At 31.5% G+C, this 14839-nt stretch overlaps 1 protein-coding gene across 7 annotated transcripts in view; it reads left to right on the top strand.

Moving 5' to 3' along the window:
• Window positions 1-14839, top strand: part of LOC106458166 (nucleolysin TIAR-like) — a 281791-nt gene that overhangs the window by 244822 nt on the left and 22130 nt on the right. For 5 of the 7 annotated variants that reach the window (XM_013917630.2, XM_013917628.2, XM_022384308.1 and 2 more), the window contains 3 exons: window positions 2588-2663; window positions 3670-3793; window positions 5921-6016. In XM_013917630.2, the coding sequence (XP_013773084.1) occupies window positions 2588-2663; window positions 3670-3793; window positions 5921-6016 (296 nt within the window). The remainder of the gene's footprint in view (window positions 1-2587; window positions 2664-3669; window positions 3794-5920; window positions 6017-14839) is intronic. The other 2 variants (XM_013917631.2, XM_013917629.2) reach the window with 1 other exon arrangement.

Raw genomic sequence — 14839 nt, forward strand, 5'->3', positions numbered from 1 at the left:
CTTGCACTGCTAAATTAGGGACGGCTAGCGCAGATAGCCCTTGTGTAGCTTTGTGCGAAATTCATCAATACTTTTGATGTTGTGTAAGGTGAAATGTGAATAAAAGAAACAATATTTCATGTTGATCTGCCATGTGGCGGAGCTCTGCATTTTGGAACTAGCAAACCTGGTTCGAATCCGTGCGATATTCCCCTTACTGTGGGTGCGATAAGAGTGATAGTTAATCCCTTCGCGTAAGTGATGGGTGCTGTAGTCCAAAACTAGGGATGATGGAAGATAGCCTATGTATCTTTGCCATGAATACAAAGAGCTAACTTTGTTACCACTATCCCTCCCATCTTCATCTTTAAAGTATTTATTCTTATTTCGAAGCATAAATTACATTCGTTTTTGAATAAAATCTGTGCTTGTGCCCACTTTTAACTGGTGAAGCACTGGATCAATTGTCACCAAACATAGGTCCGTGTACACTTTCGGCCCCACAGGGAGTGACATGTTGAGTCGCCGTTTGTATCTGACATCCATATGTCAACCTCTTCCCCAACACTCGGGGCCTATGTTTTTTTCGTGTGTTGAACTGATAAGTCACCTAGTGAAGAATGTATTATGAATATAATGTGGTTAAATTCCAGTTACAATACTAGGAAGATGCTATGTATGACGGCTGCCATAATTGAGTGTCTCGTTACTCATTTTTTGTTTGTTCAGACACGCTGGCTTTAGAATTTGTTCAAATTCTATACCTCCATTGTTTTCTCTGGTTAGCACCATAATATATGGAGAGATTTTAGAATTAACATTGAATGTGAAACATTGATTACTGGTAACACTCCTGGTGTAGCTGTGACCAATTTTTAGTTATAATTGAGCACAGTGAGAAATTATCATAAGAAGGTAAAAATTGGCAACTTATTAAGGTATGACGTTTCAGATGCTATTGATATTTATCTTTGTATGTAATCTTCTATATGTATGAAGCATAAAAATAGTTATCTAACTACTCCTAGCTGTGGGGTGATAGTTTGGAACAAGGGACATGTTGTCAGAGCGCGCTAGCACTCTCTACGAAGGAATACAATGAAATAAATGGCTACCACTGCACCGTAAAGTTGGTATGAAAAGGCGTTTCTTGAGTCACACCCACTTCCTAAATTGACCTGTGGCCTTTCAACTTCGGCCCATAAGACACTCCTGCAGCCAATGACGGTCAATTGATTAATTACTTGAAATACTGTGGAAGGACATTAAGAAGTGGGTGGTAAAAGAAGATAATAGAAGGCACTCCTGCCGCCACTATGTGTCCGCTACCTCTTCCTACAAAGTCACCCTGACCATTGCACAGTTTATACCATGTTATATATATATTGAGTTATTAAAGCTTATACAAATCTTTTGGTAACGTAAATAACCTAACAAAAGACAGCCTGTATTATAGTAAAATACATTTCAAGGTAATCCATAACCATCCTTACATGACTAGCATTATTATAATAACATTTGAATTTTGGTCTCACTTTTAAAACTTATTCAATATAACCCAAATTCTCATCAAATGTTCTGTGTTAAAATGATTTTGTAATAATGCCACTTAAAACTAAAATCAAATGAACAAAATGTTTTTCTTTTCGTCAGTACAGCTGTCCTTTAATTATTCAATTCTATGATCTTCATGTCACTGACATGACTTATAATTTAATGATTTATAAGTAACTGTTCACTCCGATTAAAACTGAGCCTTTATGTCTTGTTATTAATTTTTAAAAAATTGTTCGAAAGCAATAAGTCTAGCGGCTTATATAATACTTATGAGATGCTAAGTTAAGAATATCTTTACCCCCACGGTGGCTCAGCGGAAAATATGAGAGTATATAAATAAAAAATTGGGTTTTAATACGTGCGATAGACAGAGCACATATAGTCCATTGTGTAGCTTTGCGGCTAACAACAAACAAACAAACATAAGAATAGCTTATTTGCGACTGCCCCTCCCTGCGTTTGAGACATTTAACTAAGTTTGTGGGTGTCTTCTTCTGCTTATCATTTCTAATGGCATTTCTCCCCTACCTCACCTGTAATATGTTTACGTCACAAATATCCCAGCCCAGCTATGTGTGTGTGTGAATTTATATCAACAATGGTGGCCGTATGTTACTCTGGAAAGAGTTCATTCAAGTCTAAAATTTGTAAGCCACGGAATTGTAATACTGCATTCGCAAGTACAGATAGGCTTAACATACCTAGACCTGCTCGATACTTCATGCAATGTTGCGTTTTATTGACTTTTTATCCACAGTTATAGATATATATTTCTTTCGGTCTTAACCATATTTCATGCTAGTTATTACATCACATTCTACATCATACTCCAGCAAGGATGCTATCAATTCAAAACTAGAACTAGACTGCTCTAATATAGTGTCATCTTTCAAGTACTTCTTAGTGGATTTTAAAAATTGTGACTAAATCTTTCACTGAATAGCAGACCAGTAGGTATGAGTAGTAGGTTTTTTGTTTTTTTTCTTCATGGCATTCTTCCACCACTTTAGACTTCTTTAATTTAAAAAGTTTTCGTTCTTTGTTGATTTAGAGATTGTCGTGTGGTTAGAGATCCTCAAACACTGAAGTCAAAAGGTTACGGGTTTGTGTCATTTGTGAAGAAAGCGGTAAGTATTAACAGCACATAACGGTAGCGCCATCTTTTTCTCTAGTATACAATTGAAATGTTGAGAAAGCGTGAACTAGTATTTACCAACCATCAGTATGTGATTTCTAATGAATAAATGGAAAAAAAACTTAATGTGTTTTCAACGGCTCTGATATGTTTACTTTTGTTACTGTTATCTCTTCTGCATGAGAATACAATAAGTTTATCGTATTCATATTCAACATTTAACCAATAATTATGAGTAACTCACAAGATGTATATTTGTTTAAACAATCCATTGTTTCAACTGCAGTTGACAATTAGGTGTTGCAATGGGAAATTAAGTAAAAATATACTTAATAAATGTAGGTGTACTAATTTAAAATTATAAAATATAAAAATATACTTAATAAATGTAAGTGTACTAATTTAAAATGTAAAATTATAAAATATACTTAATAAATGTAAGTGTACTAATTTAAAATTATAAAATATAAAAATATACTTTATAAGTGTAAGTTTACTAATTTAAAATTATAAAATATAACTATGTTGCTATTTTAAATTTTATCACATCAAGTTTGATGCTGCAAACACCAATAGGTATAAATGAAGTGCTAAGATTTTAAAAATGATGATTTATAGTGTATTGTTTTTAACTGTAAAGGGATGAAATTTTACAAGTTTCTGTCTGAAGTGAGAACTGTTCTAGAATGTAGCAAATATTAAAGACATTTTTTACTCAGAGATATCAAATTAATATTGTGTATCACTGTTTGATGTAGAAAAATTTTGCACATCTGTATGATGTATTATTATTTTGTGATGTATGCTGGGATAGTGGTGAAAATTTCTAAAAAAAAAAGGTTGCCTTATTGATGCTGTAAATGATATAAACATTGCACATTATCATAGTTTCTTTTGTTTGGTGATGTGTAAATATTGTACATATAGGACAAAACATTGTTTTTGCCAATAGTTTTTTTTTTTTTATAAAAGCTTGCATTCTTGTAATAACCGTTTAGGATGCAGAAAATGCAATAACTCAGATGAATGGGCAATGGCTGGGGACAAGAGCTATCAGGACAAACTGGGCTACCCGAAAACCTGCTAATAACAGGCCAAATGAGGGTAGGCATTATCTTGCCGGTAGGAACATTGACAATTTTTACCTTTTTTTTGTTTAATAAGGGTATGATAACCATTGTTGTCATACTTATTAGTACTACAAAATGTTAATCAAAATATAATCAAGCATGTTGTATAATATATTGTTGTAAATAAAGTGTTAATAGAATGAACAAAATCAATCTTTCTTAAAATTAAAAAGTTATAAGAACTTATCTCTCAGTTTAAGTATGTATTATAACAATCAATTTGCTCATTACATAAAAGAAGCTACTGGTGTATTCCTACCACCACTCTATAAGTCTTATTTTAGCAAACGTTTTGCACCTTTTCCCTTCCTGGCAAAAGTTCAAAGGTTTAATATTATAAACTGTCATACTTTTTTCTTTTATGTTTGAGACGCTATGAGTAAAGTATGTGTGTGGATGTTTTTACACAAATATATTTAAAAAGAATCATGTGACATTAATTTCTTCTTTTTTTTCAAACATTTATTTAGGGTTTGTTGTTCTTCAGGGGATTTTGTGGAATGTTTATGTGTAAATATGTCTTAATGAGGAAATATTTCTTGAAGGGATAGTAAGTTTTACTGATTATTTCTATTAAATGATTTTCAAAGATCATTTATTGAACAATGTCACCCTGTATCTTTATCTAACTAGCATCAGAATTAGATAATGCAAAGGAGGATATTAAGTAGGTAGTTTAAGAGTGAAGTTTCTTCATTATGGTTAAACATATGATAATCTTCTATAAATAATTTTTAGCAAATGGTGTTTGGAGATTCTTTATTGAAAGAATTAGTGGGACCAAAATGATGACAATTAGCTTATTAATCATGTACTTATTTCCTGAAATATTTCAGTAGAATAATTATTTGAAACATTAAAAGGTGTGAAAAATAATATATTTTTTTTAATTATTATTTTACAAAAGGCATCTCTACTTTTAAAATATAAAATTGCTTTCCTTAATATTTCATTTTATAGCTTTATCAAGGGTTTTAAAAATTAATGAAACAAAAGTTAAATTCATTATGAGAGCAAAGGTTCTTAATTTTCTTAAAGGTAAAGCCATGTAAAATTTTTCAGTTACTCCTAAGGAAGACATAAGAAACTAAAGTGGTTTTGCTTTTATTGAAATACTCAGCACGTAAAAATAAAATTAAATTTTCACCAAGTTAAGGGGTTGTTTAGAATTGTCAGAAGAACACAAAATATGATGGGGTGAGGGGTTAACTTGGGGTACCCTTTTTTCTTTTAATACAAATTGCGACACCTAGCAACAGGACAATTTTAATCATAGATGCATTTATGGCAAAGAAAAATTTAACTATACAGCTCTGTGTGTGTAATTGTGGTTTAATATTTTCCTATTTTTTCATATAAATACTCTTGTCAATTAACAAGTGCATGAAATAGAATCTAATACAGTTGTTAAGTAATTTAAATTTTATAAGTAGTATCAAAATAATAAGCTTGAATAATACAATTTCTTATTTTTAAGAGCTAATAATTTTGATCAATCTCAAAATTTTAAATGATACAATGATTCATAAGAATCTATTGTAAGGCTTCAAAAATTGTTTCAAAGACACTTAAAAACCTTAAGTGCTTGCTTTTTGTTTAATTTGAGAAAAAGTAGAGAATTTTGCAAGTTAATGAATTCAGAGAATTATGATGTTTGCATTTATATGTATCTCTTTTGTAGTTTTCACAACAGAAAAACTAGAGGAGTTGGAAAACAATATATTGCACTAATAAGTTTTCATTTTTATTCATTTTCTTTTCTAAGCATTGAGGAATTATTGTACTCTCGTTTTCATTTCTACGGATATATTTTCTTTCATTATATGATGTAACCAACAAGTATGAACCATGGTCAGGATAGGACTTTAAATTGATAAGTTTATTTGTACTGATATTATTAAAAAAAAACATTAAATATTAATCATCATCATGCTGTGTCATAGAGTACTTGAATTGTTTCTTACAGACCAAATATCATCAAACTTTATACAAAGAATATGATAACTGAACATAATGTTACTACACTTGGATAAGATTTACAGATGATTTATTAACACTTGTTTTACTGTATGTAAGTAAATATATTCTCAATTCAACTGTATGATATGTTTCTTCTCAGCAAACTCTAAGCCTCTCACCTTTGATGAAGTTTACAACCAGTCCAGCCCCAACAACTGTACAGTGTATTGTGGAGGCATCAACCAAGGACTTTCTGGTCAGTGGGTGAAGCTTACACCAGTCTACTGCAATGGTCAATGACAGGGGATTATTTTATAGTTCTCAAAGCAAGTCAATAAAAGACCTAATAATTAGTGAATCAATTAATTTTTGGGGATTTTGTAATCAGAAAATAAAACTTCAAGCAAGATTTGACAGTGAAGATTGCAGTGGACAAATAGTATATTTCAGTTATAGACAAAAAATTAGCAAAGGATTAATGAAACTGAAATATTTTGTTTTACGTTGAAGGTTGGACATATTTATTTGATGATTTATCCAGTAAAGCAGCAGTTCACAAAGTTCATCAAAACTCCCTGTGGTTGGTGGACCATAAATAACTAAAATAGCCAAACTAACCTCACTAGTTAGTATAGGTAGTAGAACATACTTGTAACTTTATTACACACAAACAGTAATTCAGTGGATATTCTGACTATTCATTGCAGTTAAGGTATTTTTGATTATACAGAGTAACTAACTGATTAACATGTTATTCAATACCTTAAGTAGAATATGTTTTATACAAGATTACACCCAATAAAACAGTGATTAACATGACTGCTTAGTGCAGTTATTAAAACATCTTTGTTACTTGATTTACACACAAGAAAACAGTGCATATGCTGACAAGTTAAGTACATTTAAGGTAAGTTTTTTAAGTACCAACAGTAAAACTGATAAAAATGACTATTTAGTATAGTAAATAGAATATGTTTGAGACTTGATTGCAGTCAATAAGACGGTAATTAACATGACTGCTTAGTACAATTAGTAGAACATGTTTATTACTCCATTGCAAACACTAAAACAATGATTAACATCACTAGTCAGTATAGTTTGTAGAACATGTTTGTTACATGATTACACTACATAATAAATATGACTAGTCAGTGCATTTAGTAGAATATTTTTATTTTGTTACATCCACACAGTAAAACAGTGAATAACATGAGTAGTCATTACAATTAGTAGCACATGTTTCTTGCTTGATTGCACAAAATAGAACAGTGATGAACATGACTGGTCAGTTCAATTAGTATAACATAGTTCTTACTTGATTACACACAGTTAAACAGTGGTTAACATCACAAGTCAGTACACTTAGTGGAACTTGTATGTTACATGATTATACCCATACAGTAAAACAGTTATTAAACTAACTAGTGAGTACAGTTAATAGTAACATTTGTTACTTGGTTATACTCAGTAAAACAGTGAATAACATGTCTATGTAAAGTTAGTATAACAAGTTTGTTACTCATTTACATGCACTAAGTAAAAACAGTGCTAAAGTAGAACATATTAGTTACTTGATTACATTTAGTAGAACATGTTTGTTGATTAATTACACTGACATAGTAAAAAAGTTGATTAACGTGACTAATGAGTACAGACAGTAGAAGTACCTGTTATTGTGTTACACTCACACAGTAAAACTGATTGATATGATTTAGTTAGTACAACTGGTAGAATATGTTTCGTACTTGATTGTACAAAATAAAATAGTGATGAACATGACCACTCAGTACAGCTGGTAAAACATCTTTGTTACTTGAGTAAACACATTTAAACTGTGATTAATGTTACTAGCCAATACACTTTTTAGTATATGTTTCTTATTTGATTATACACATTAAATAAGTAATTAACATGACTCGTCAGTACAGTTAGTAGAGCATGTCTTCATTTGATCACACCCATGAACTAAAACTTCATAACATGAGTAGTCACTACAGTTAGTAGAAAATATTTAATATAAATTAAACAATTTTTGGAATGCTAAGTTTATTTATTATTATTACATAATCACACCACACAATAAAACATGATTAATATGACTAGACAGTACAGTTAGTAGAATATATATATATATTTTTTACACTCACACCAATTAACACAGTAAAACAGTGAACATGACTAATCAGTACATTTATTATTAGCTGGAATATCTGTCCAATGGATGGGTAAAATAAAAACTCATTTTTAACAAAGGATAGGAAATTGTGCTTCTATTTTTTGCTTAACATAATAAACGCTAAAAGTTGTCCTGTATCACTTTGCCAAGTTGTGCTGATTTGGTGTTTTTTTCGAAAATTACATGTGGGTCAACCCCCCTCATGGCCATCCTCATATTATCTTGTATCACTGTATCAAGTTTATGCTGATTGTTCAAAAAGTGTAGAACTTATAAGGAACAGATGGCTGAAGGGTGTGGACAAAACACACACAAAATTAGCATTATACAGTGCCTTGCAAAAGTATTTACCCACTGCAAAGTTTCCACATTTTGTTGCCATCTGAGATTGCAATCATGAAACTTTCAAATGTACTTTATATTTAGAATCTACTCCAAACTGAGAAAGCTAAAAAAACGCTGATATTATGTAAGTAAGTTAGATTTTCAAAGAAAATTAGAATATTCTCAATTGCATAAGTGTTCAACCTCTTTGCTATGGAAACCCTAAATCAGTTCAGGGGCAAAAGATCAGTTTGAAAGGTCACAAAATTAGTGTAATGGTCTTTGTTTGTGTGTAAACAAAGTGGTTTAACTTGACTTCAGAGTAAATACATCTGTTCAAGCCTCAAATTACCAAGTGAAATGACAAACCAACTATGAAAACCAAGGAACCTTCCAAACAAGTCAGAAATAAAGTAGTGAAAATTAAAGATCAGGAGAAGGTTACAAGAAATTTCTTATGCTATCAGCAAATTTCAGTTTATATATTTTCTTTGCAGGTTTTGCTGACATTCAACCTCTTTCACACATAACAATGTTAAGGTTGAAAAATAAAAACTTAACTTGACAGTAGTTTAGTTTGAAGAAAGAGAAAACAAACTTTATGTTTGTCTGCCCTTCCCAACTGAGATGCTCAGGAACTTCTGCTCCCCTTCAACCCCACGAATGAGGGTTTATTGTTTCAGTGTATTTAGTTTTCAGTTGTGCTTGCACAAATTAGCCAGTGAAAAAAGAAAAGATAGAGGGCCAAGAGCTGTGAAGAGAGTTGGAGGAGATAGGCGAAGTGTGTGTCTGTCCTGCAGCAGTTAGGAAGTCGACGCAAGGTGGCCTTTGTCTGGCCAGTATGACCAAGGCTGGTACACAAGTAGCGAGTTCCTGGATTAATGCTTGCATAATGAGTATTAATTTTGACTTGAATTAGGGTTGGGATCAAAGGATACAAAATAAATAGAATTCTATGAAGAACTTTGCTGGGGGGGGGGGCAGGAGTACCCCTCCCCCCCCAAATTTTATGGCCAGGGTGCCGATTGAAATACCATGACCGTGCCTGGTGGAAGCTGAAAGGAAAAAAAAAACAGCAAGGTCAATGTACATTGGTATGTTAGATCACTTTGAAAAGTCTAGGCTGATTAAGGTCTGCAGAAATACTGGAAACGTCTGGTTGAAGACTGGTTCTTCTACATCGTAATAGTAGTGTGGTGACTGTGGAGTCTGATGATTGTTGTCAAATTTGGCATCATTATAGAAATGATGGGTCAAAAAAGAGCATTCTGGTTGGTGGGCAAGGGAGGCTTCAGTAGATTGTTCATCTGTTTTGGTTTTTCTTGCTTTTTTGGAAACTAGTCTAAGTTTCACGGGTCTTTGCTGGAACTGGTTCAGTTGACATAGAAGTCTGGCTTAGTGCTGGTTCTGTCTGCCTGGCCTGAGTTTCATTGTTTCCTTTGTTTCTGGTGGGGTTTGTGTGGATTTGTGTGCAGGTTCATGTTGTTTCTCGACTTGTCTAATCTACATGGATATGTCATTTGTGTTGGCTTCGGTTTGTGTGTGCTTCATGGAAGGAGTCGGTTGAATGGCAGCAGTGTTAGTTTTTATGAACATCTTCAGTGGTTTGTTGGTACGTGATGGGTGAACTGGATATTTGGGAGGAAAACAGTAGAAGGTTGGGGGCATCATCTAGGTCTTTCAGCTCTGAAATGAAAAAAGAAGTAGACAAAACCATTAGTTAACAGGTGTTTTGCAGTGAATTTAGAAGCAGTAATGATATTGACATATTGGGTTGGCAGGTACGTGATTCTGGATTTAAGGCTGTGTACTGGATGAATCGTGTAGTCTGGTATGGCCTTTAGACTTGTGTGTATGTCTTCGGTTTAGATGGACTGGTCGACGCCCTTAAGGAAAACAGAGAAAAGGTGTGTATTAGCTCAGGGGGGTTAACAAATAACTGGTGGGTTAGAGTTCAACAGGGAACAGAGATAAGCTGTGTCTTCAGGAGTAAGAGGCTGAACAAAAATTCCTCCCCTTCGTAACAATCGTGTTTCGGATGGGTCGATGGCTGTGTTGGGCTTGTGTTTCCTTAGGAAAATGTTAATCCTCTTTAGGGAGAAATCTTTCGGGATCCCCTCAATAATAACAGGTGATGTCATCAGCAAAATTCAAGTGGGTTGTTTTCCCACGGGAAGACTGGCTACTTGGTCTTGGATAATTATGTCATAATGGTTTGAAATCTCATCAAGGAATGATCAATAAGTTTGATCCTTAGAGATTTGAATAAAACAAGTTCATTTAAAAAAAATTTTTACATTTTTTATATTTCATCAAAAGTGACATTATTGGTAGGGGTGAATACTTTTGCAAGGCACTGTATGTTAGATAACGTTTGTTACTTAATACACTCACACAGTGAAACAGTTATTAACGTGCCTAGTCAGTACAGTTAGTAGAGCATGTTTATTACTTGGTTATATGCAATAAGTTAGTGATTAACATTACTAGTATTTACAGTTAGTACTATACTTTAGTTACTTGATTACACAGAGTAAAACATTAATTAATGTGGCTAGTCAGTAAAGATAATGCAACATCTTTCTTACTTCATAATACACAATAAAACAGTGATTACGATGGCTGGTCAGTATAGTTAGTAAGAACCTCTTTGTTGCTTGATTACACCTACACATTAAAGAAGTAACCTGACATGACTAATCAATACACTTAATAGAACATATTTGTTACTTTATTAGACATGAAAATACTGAATAACATTACTAATCATTGCAGTTAAGAGAAAATTTTTGTACCTTTTTATACACAGTAAACCAGCGAATAATTTCACTAGTCAGTATAGTAAGTAAAATGTTTTACTTCATTGCACAGTGTAAAAAAGGTTTAATATGAGTAGTTAGTACAGTTAGTAGAACTTTTGTTACTTTATTACACACAGAAAAACAGTAAATAACATGAATTGTAAGTAAAATTAGTAAAAATATTTATTACTTGATTACACACAGTGAAACAGTTATTAATATGACTAGTCAGTACAATTAGTAGTACATTTGTCTTACTTGATTATACACAGTAAATCAGTGATTAACATGGCTAATCAGTAAATTTGTAGAACATGTTTGTTTCATGATTAAATCCACACAGAAAGTTAGTTGAACCTGTTTGTTACTTGATTACACACAGTAAAACCTTGATTAAGTAACTAGTAAATACATTTAATAGAACATCTTAAAAACTTCTTAAAACAATGATTAACATGGGTAGTCAATATAGTTAGTAGATCATGTTTATTATTTCATTACACACACACATTAAAACAATGTATCATGTGGCAAATCAGTACATTTTGTTGAATAATTCTGTTACTGAATTACACTGGCATAATGAAACAGTGATTAACATGACTAGTCATTGAGCTAGTAAAACTACTTTCTTGTATGATTACACCCACACAGTGTAACTAGTGTAGAACGTTTGTTACTTGATTACACATAGTAAAACAGTTATTAAACTGATAAATAAGTACAGTTAGTAGTACATGATTCTTATTTGAGTGTACAGTTAGTAAAACATATTTATTACTTGATTACACAGCAAAAGAGTGGTTAACATGACTAGCCAGCAGCAGAAATTGTTTGTTACTTTGTTATACCCACAAGATAAAACAGCGAATAACAGGGCTAGAAATTACAGCTGGTAGAATATATATATATATATTACTTTATTACACACAGACAGTAATTAATGTCACAAGACAGTACACTTAATAAAAAAAAGTACATGATTATGCCCACACAGTAAAACAGTTATTAACATCACCAGTGAATATTGTAAGTACAACATGTTTATTACTTGATTACACGCAGGAAAAACCACGAATAACATGGCAAGTCAGTACATCTACTAAATATGTTTGTTACTTAATTACACTGGCACACTAAAATGTAATTAACATGACTAGTTAGTATATTTAGCAGAATATTTTTGGCACTTAACACACTAAAATGGAATTAACATGATTAGTCACTACAGTTAGTAGAACTTATTTTTTCTTTCATTATACAAAGTAATATAGGGAATAACATGTAAGTACAAGTAGTAGAACATATTCGTTACTTCATCAAAAACCATCAATAACTGATTAACATGATTAGTCAATACAATTAGTAGAAAATGTTTGTTATTTGGTTACTTTTAGTAAAACAATGATTATCATGATTAGTCAGTATTGTTAGTAGAATGTTTTGCTACATATTTACACTCACAGATTAAAACAGTGAAAAACATGACAAATTGGTACATTTTTAGAACATGTTTGTTAATTAATTAAACCAACAGAGTAAAACAGTGATTAACATTACTAGTTGGTAGACTTAGTATAACATGTATGAAACTTTATTACATGCAGTTAAACAGTGAATAACATGAAAAATCAGTACATTTATTAGAACATATTTTTAACAGGATTACACCCAGTTCAACAGTCATACTAGAATACAGTTAATAAAATATTATTTAATTTCTGTAGTGCATATTGGTGCATAGAAAACATGTTAATATTAGAAATAAATGACCTTATAACACCAAAATGTTTTTATTTAATTAGACACTCAATGTTGCACTTTACAGCTTCTACAGGAGCGTTCACTAAAACACAAACCGAAAATTACAGCACAAAGCTTTGATAAAAAAAAAAGTTAAACATTGAGTGTCTAATTAAATAAAATCAACATTTTGGTGTTATGAGGTTGTTTATTTCTGGTTAGTAAAATATTTTTATTACTTAATTACACATCATGAAACAATGAATAATATGACTAGTTAGTCCAGTTATTAGCACATGTTTTTTGTTTGACTACACCCAGTTAAACAGTGATTAACATGACTGGTCATTGCAGTTAGTAGAACATGTTTGTTTCTTTATTACGCTCAATAAAACAGTGTATAACATTTCTAGTCAATATAGCTAACAAATTGTGTTTTTAATTTGATTATACAATATAAAAGTGTTTATTATGCTAGTCAGGACAGTCAGTAGAACATTTTTACTTTGTTACTTGATTACACACAACAAAACAGTGATTAATATCACTAGTCAGTACAGTTAATAGAACATACTTGTTACTTAATTACACAATGTAAAAGGAATCAACACAACTAGTCAGTGCAGTTAATAAAGAACGTATTTGTTACTTGATTACTCTCAGTAAAACAGTGATTAACAAGACTACTCGGTAAGATAGCGTATTCGTTACTTGTTTACATGAAATCAGTAAAACAGTGCTTAACATGATTAATCAGTATAGTTAGTAGAACATGTTTGTTACTTAATTATACCCATGCAGTAAAACAGTGAACAACATGTCAAATCAGTGCATTTTGTAGAACATGTTTGTTAGTTAATTACACTAACATAGTAAAACAGTTATTAACATGACTATTTAATACAGTTAACATAATATATTTGCTACTTGATTATACAAAGTAATATGGGAATTAACATGCCAGTATAATTAGGAAAATATGTTTGCTACTTGATTATACACAAGTCAGTTATTAATGTGGTTAGTACATTTAATAGAATATCTTTCTTTATAACACACAATAAAATAGTGAATAAAATAACTAGTCAGTACAGTTACTAAAACATATTTGTTACTTGGTTACACTCAGTAAAATGGTGATTAATGTGACTACTCAATACATTTAGCAGAAAATGTTTATTACTTTATGACACCCATTCAGTAAAACAGTGAATAACATGACAAGTTAGTACATTTAGTAAAACATGCTTGTTACTTTGAAAAACTAAGAGTTATTAACCTAACTAATCATTTCTGTTAGTAGAATATGTTTGTTACTTGATAAAAACGTTACGTGTTAAAATGTGATTAACATGACTAGTCACTATATTATTTAGAACATTTTTTATTTGATTTTACAAAATGATATAGAGATAAACATGTTAGTACAGCTAGTAGAACATTCTTGTTGCTTTGTTACCAACATTATAACTGATTAACATGAATGGTCATTACAGTTTGTAGAACATGTTTGTTACTTATACACAATAAAACTATGAATAACATGACAAGTCAGCACAGATGGAAAAAATTATTTTTACTTGATTTCACACTCACTGATTAACATGCCTAGCCGGTACACTTAGCAGAAAATATTTGTTACTTCTTTATACACAGTAAGAGAGTGAATGACATGTCAAGACAGCTGGGAAACATTTATTACTTGATTATACACTGTAACAGTTAAAAACATGATAAATCGGATAAACAGAGTAAAATTTAATAAACGTACAATGTTTCACCAGGTTAACCTGGCATCAGGTACATCAACTACAATGAATGCATTGAAACTACAAATATATATAACAATACAGTGCAAGGGTACATTGAACTTTGATTGGGTAAATTTAACAGTAAGGTATTTAACAAGAATTGAAATGTTATTTTTTTGGTTATTAGGTCGTCAAGAAATTAATGTCGCATGTTTTTAGATAAAAAACCTGAACAACTTATATAGAACAACAACACAATTATTAAATGAATTAGTCTCCATTAT

The sequence above is a fragment of the Limulus polyphemus genome, unplaced genomic scaffold (assembly GCF_000517525.1).
Source record: "Limulus polyphemus unplaced genomic scaffold, Limulus_polyphemus-2.1.2 Scaffold423, whole genome shotgun sequence".
Taxonomy (NCBI): Eukaryota; Metazoa; Arthropoda; class Merostomata; order Xiphosura; family Limulidae; genus Limulus; species Limulus polyphemus.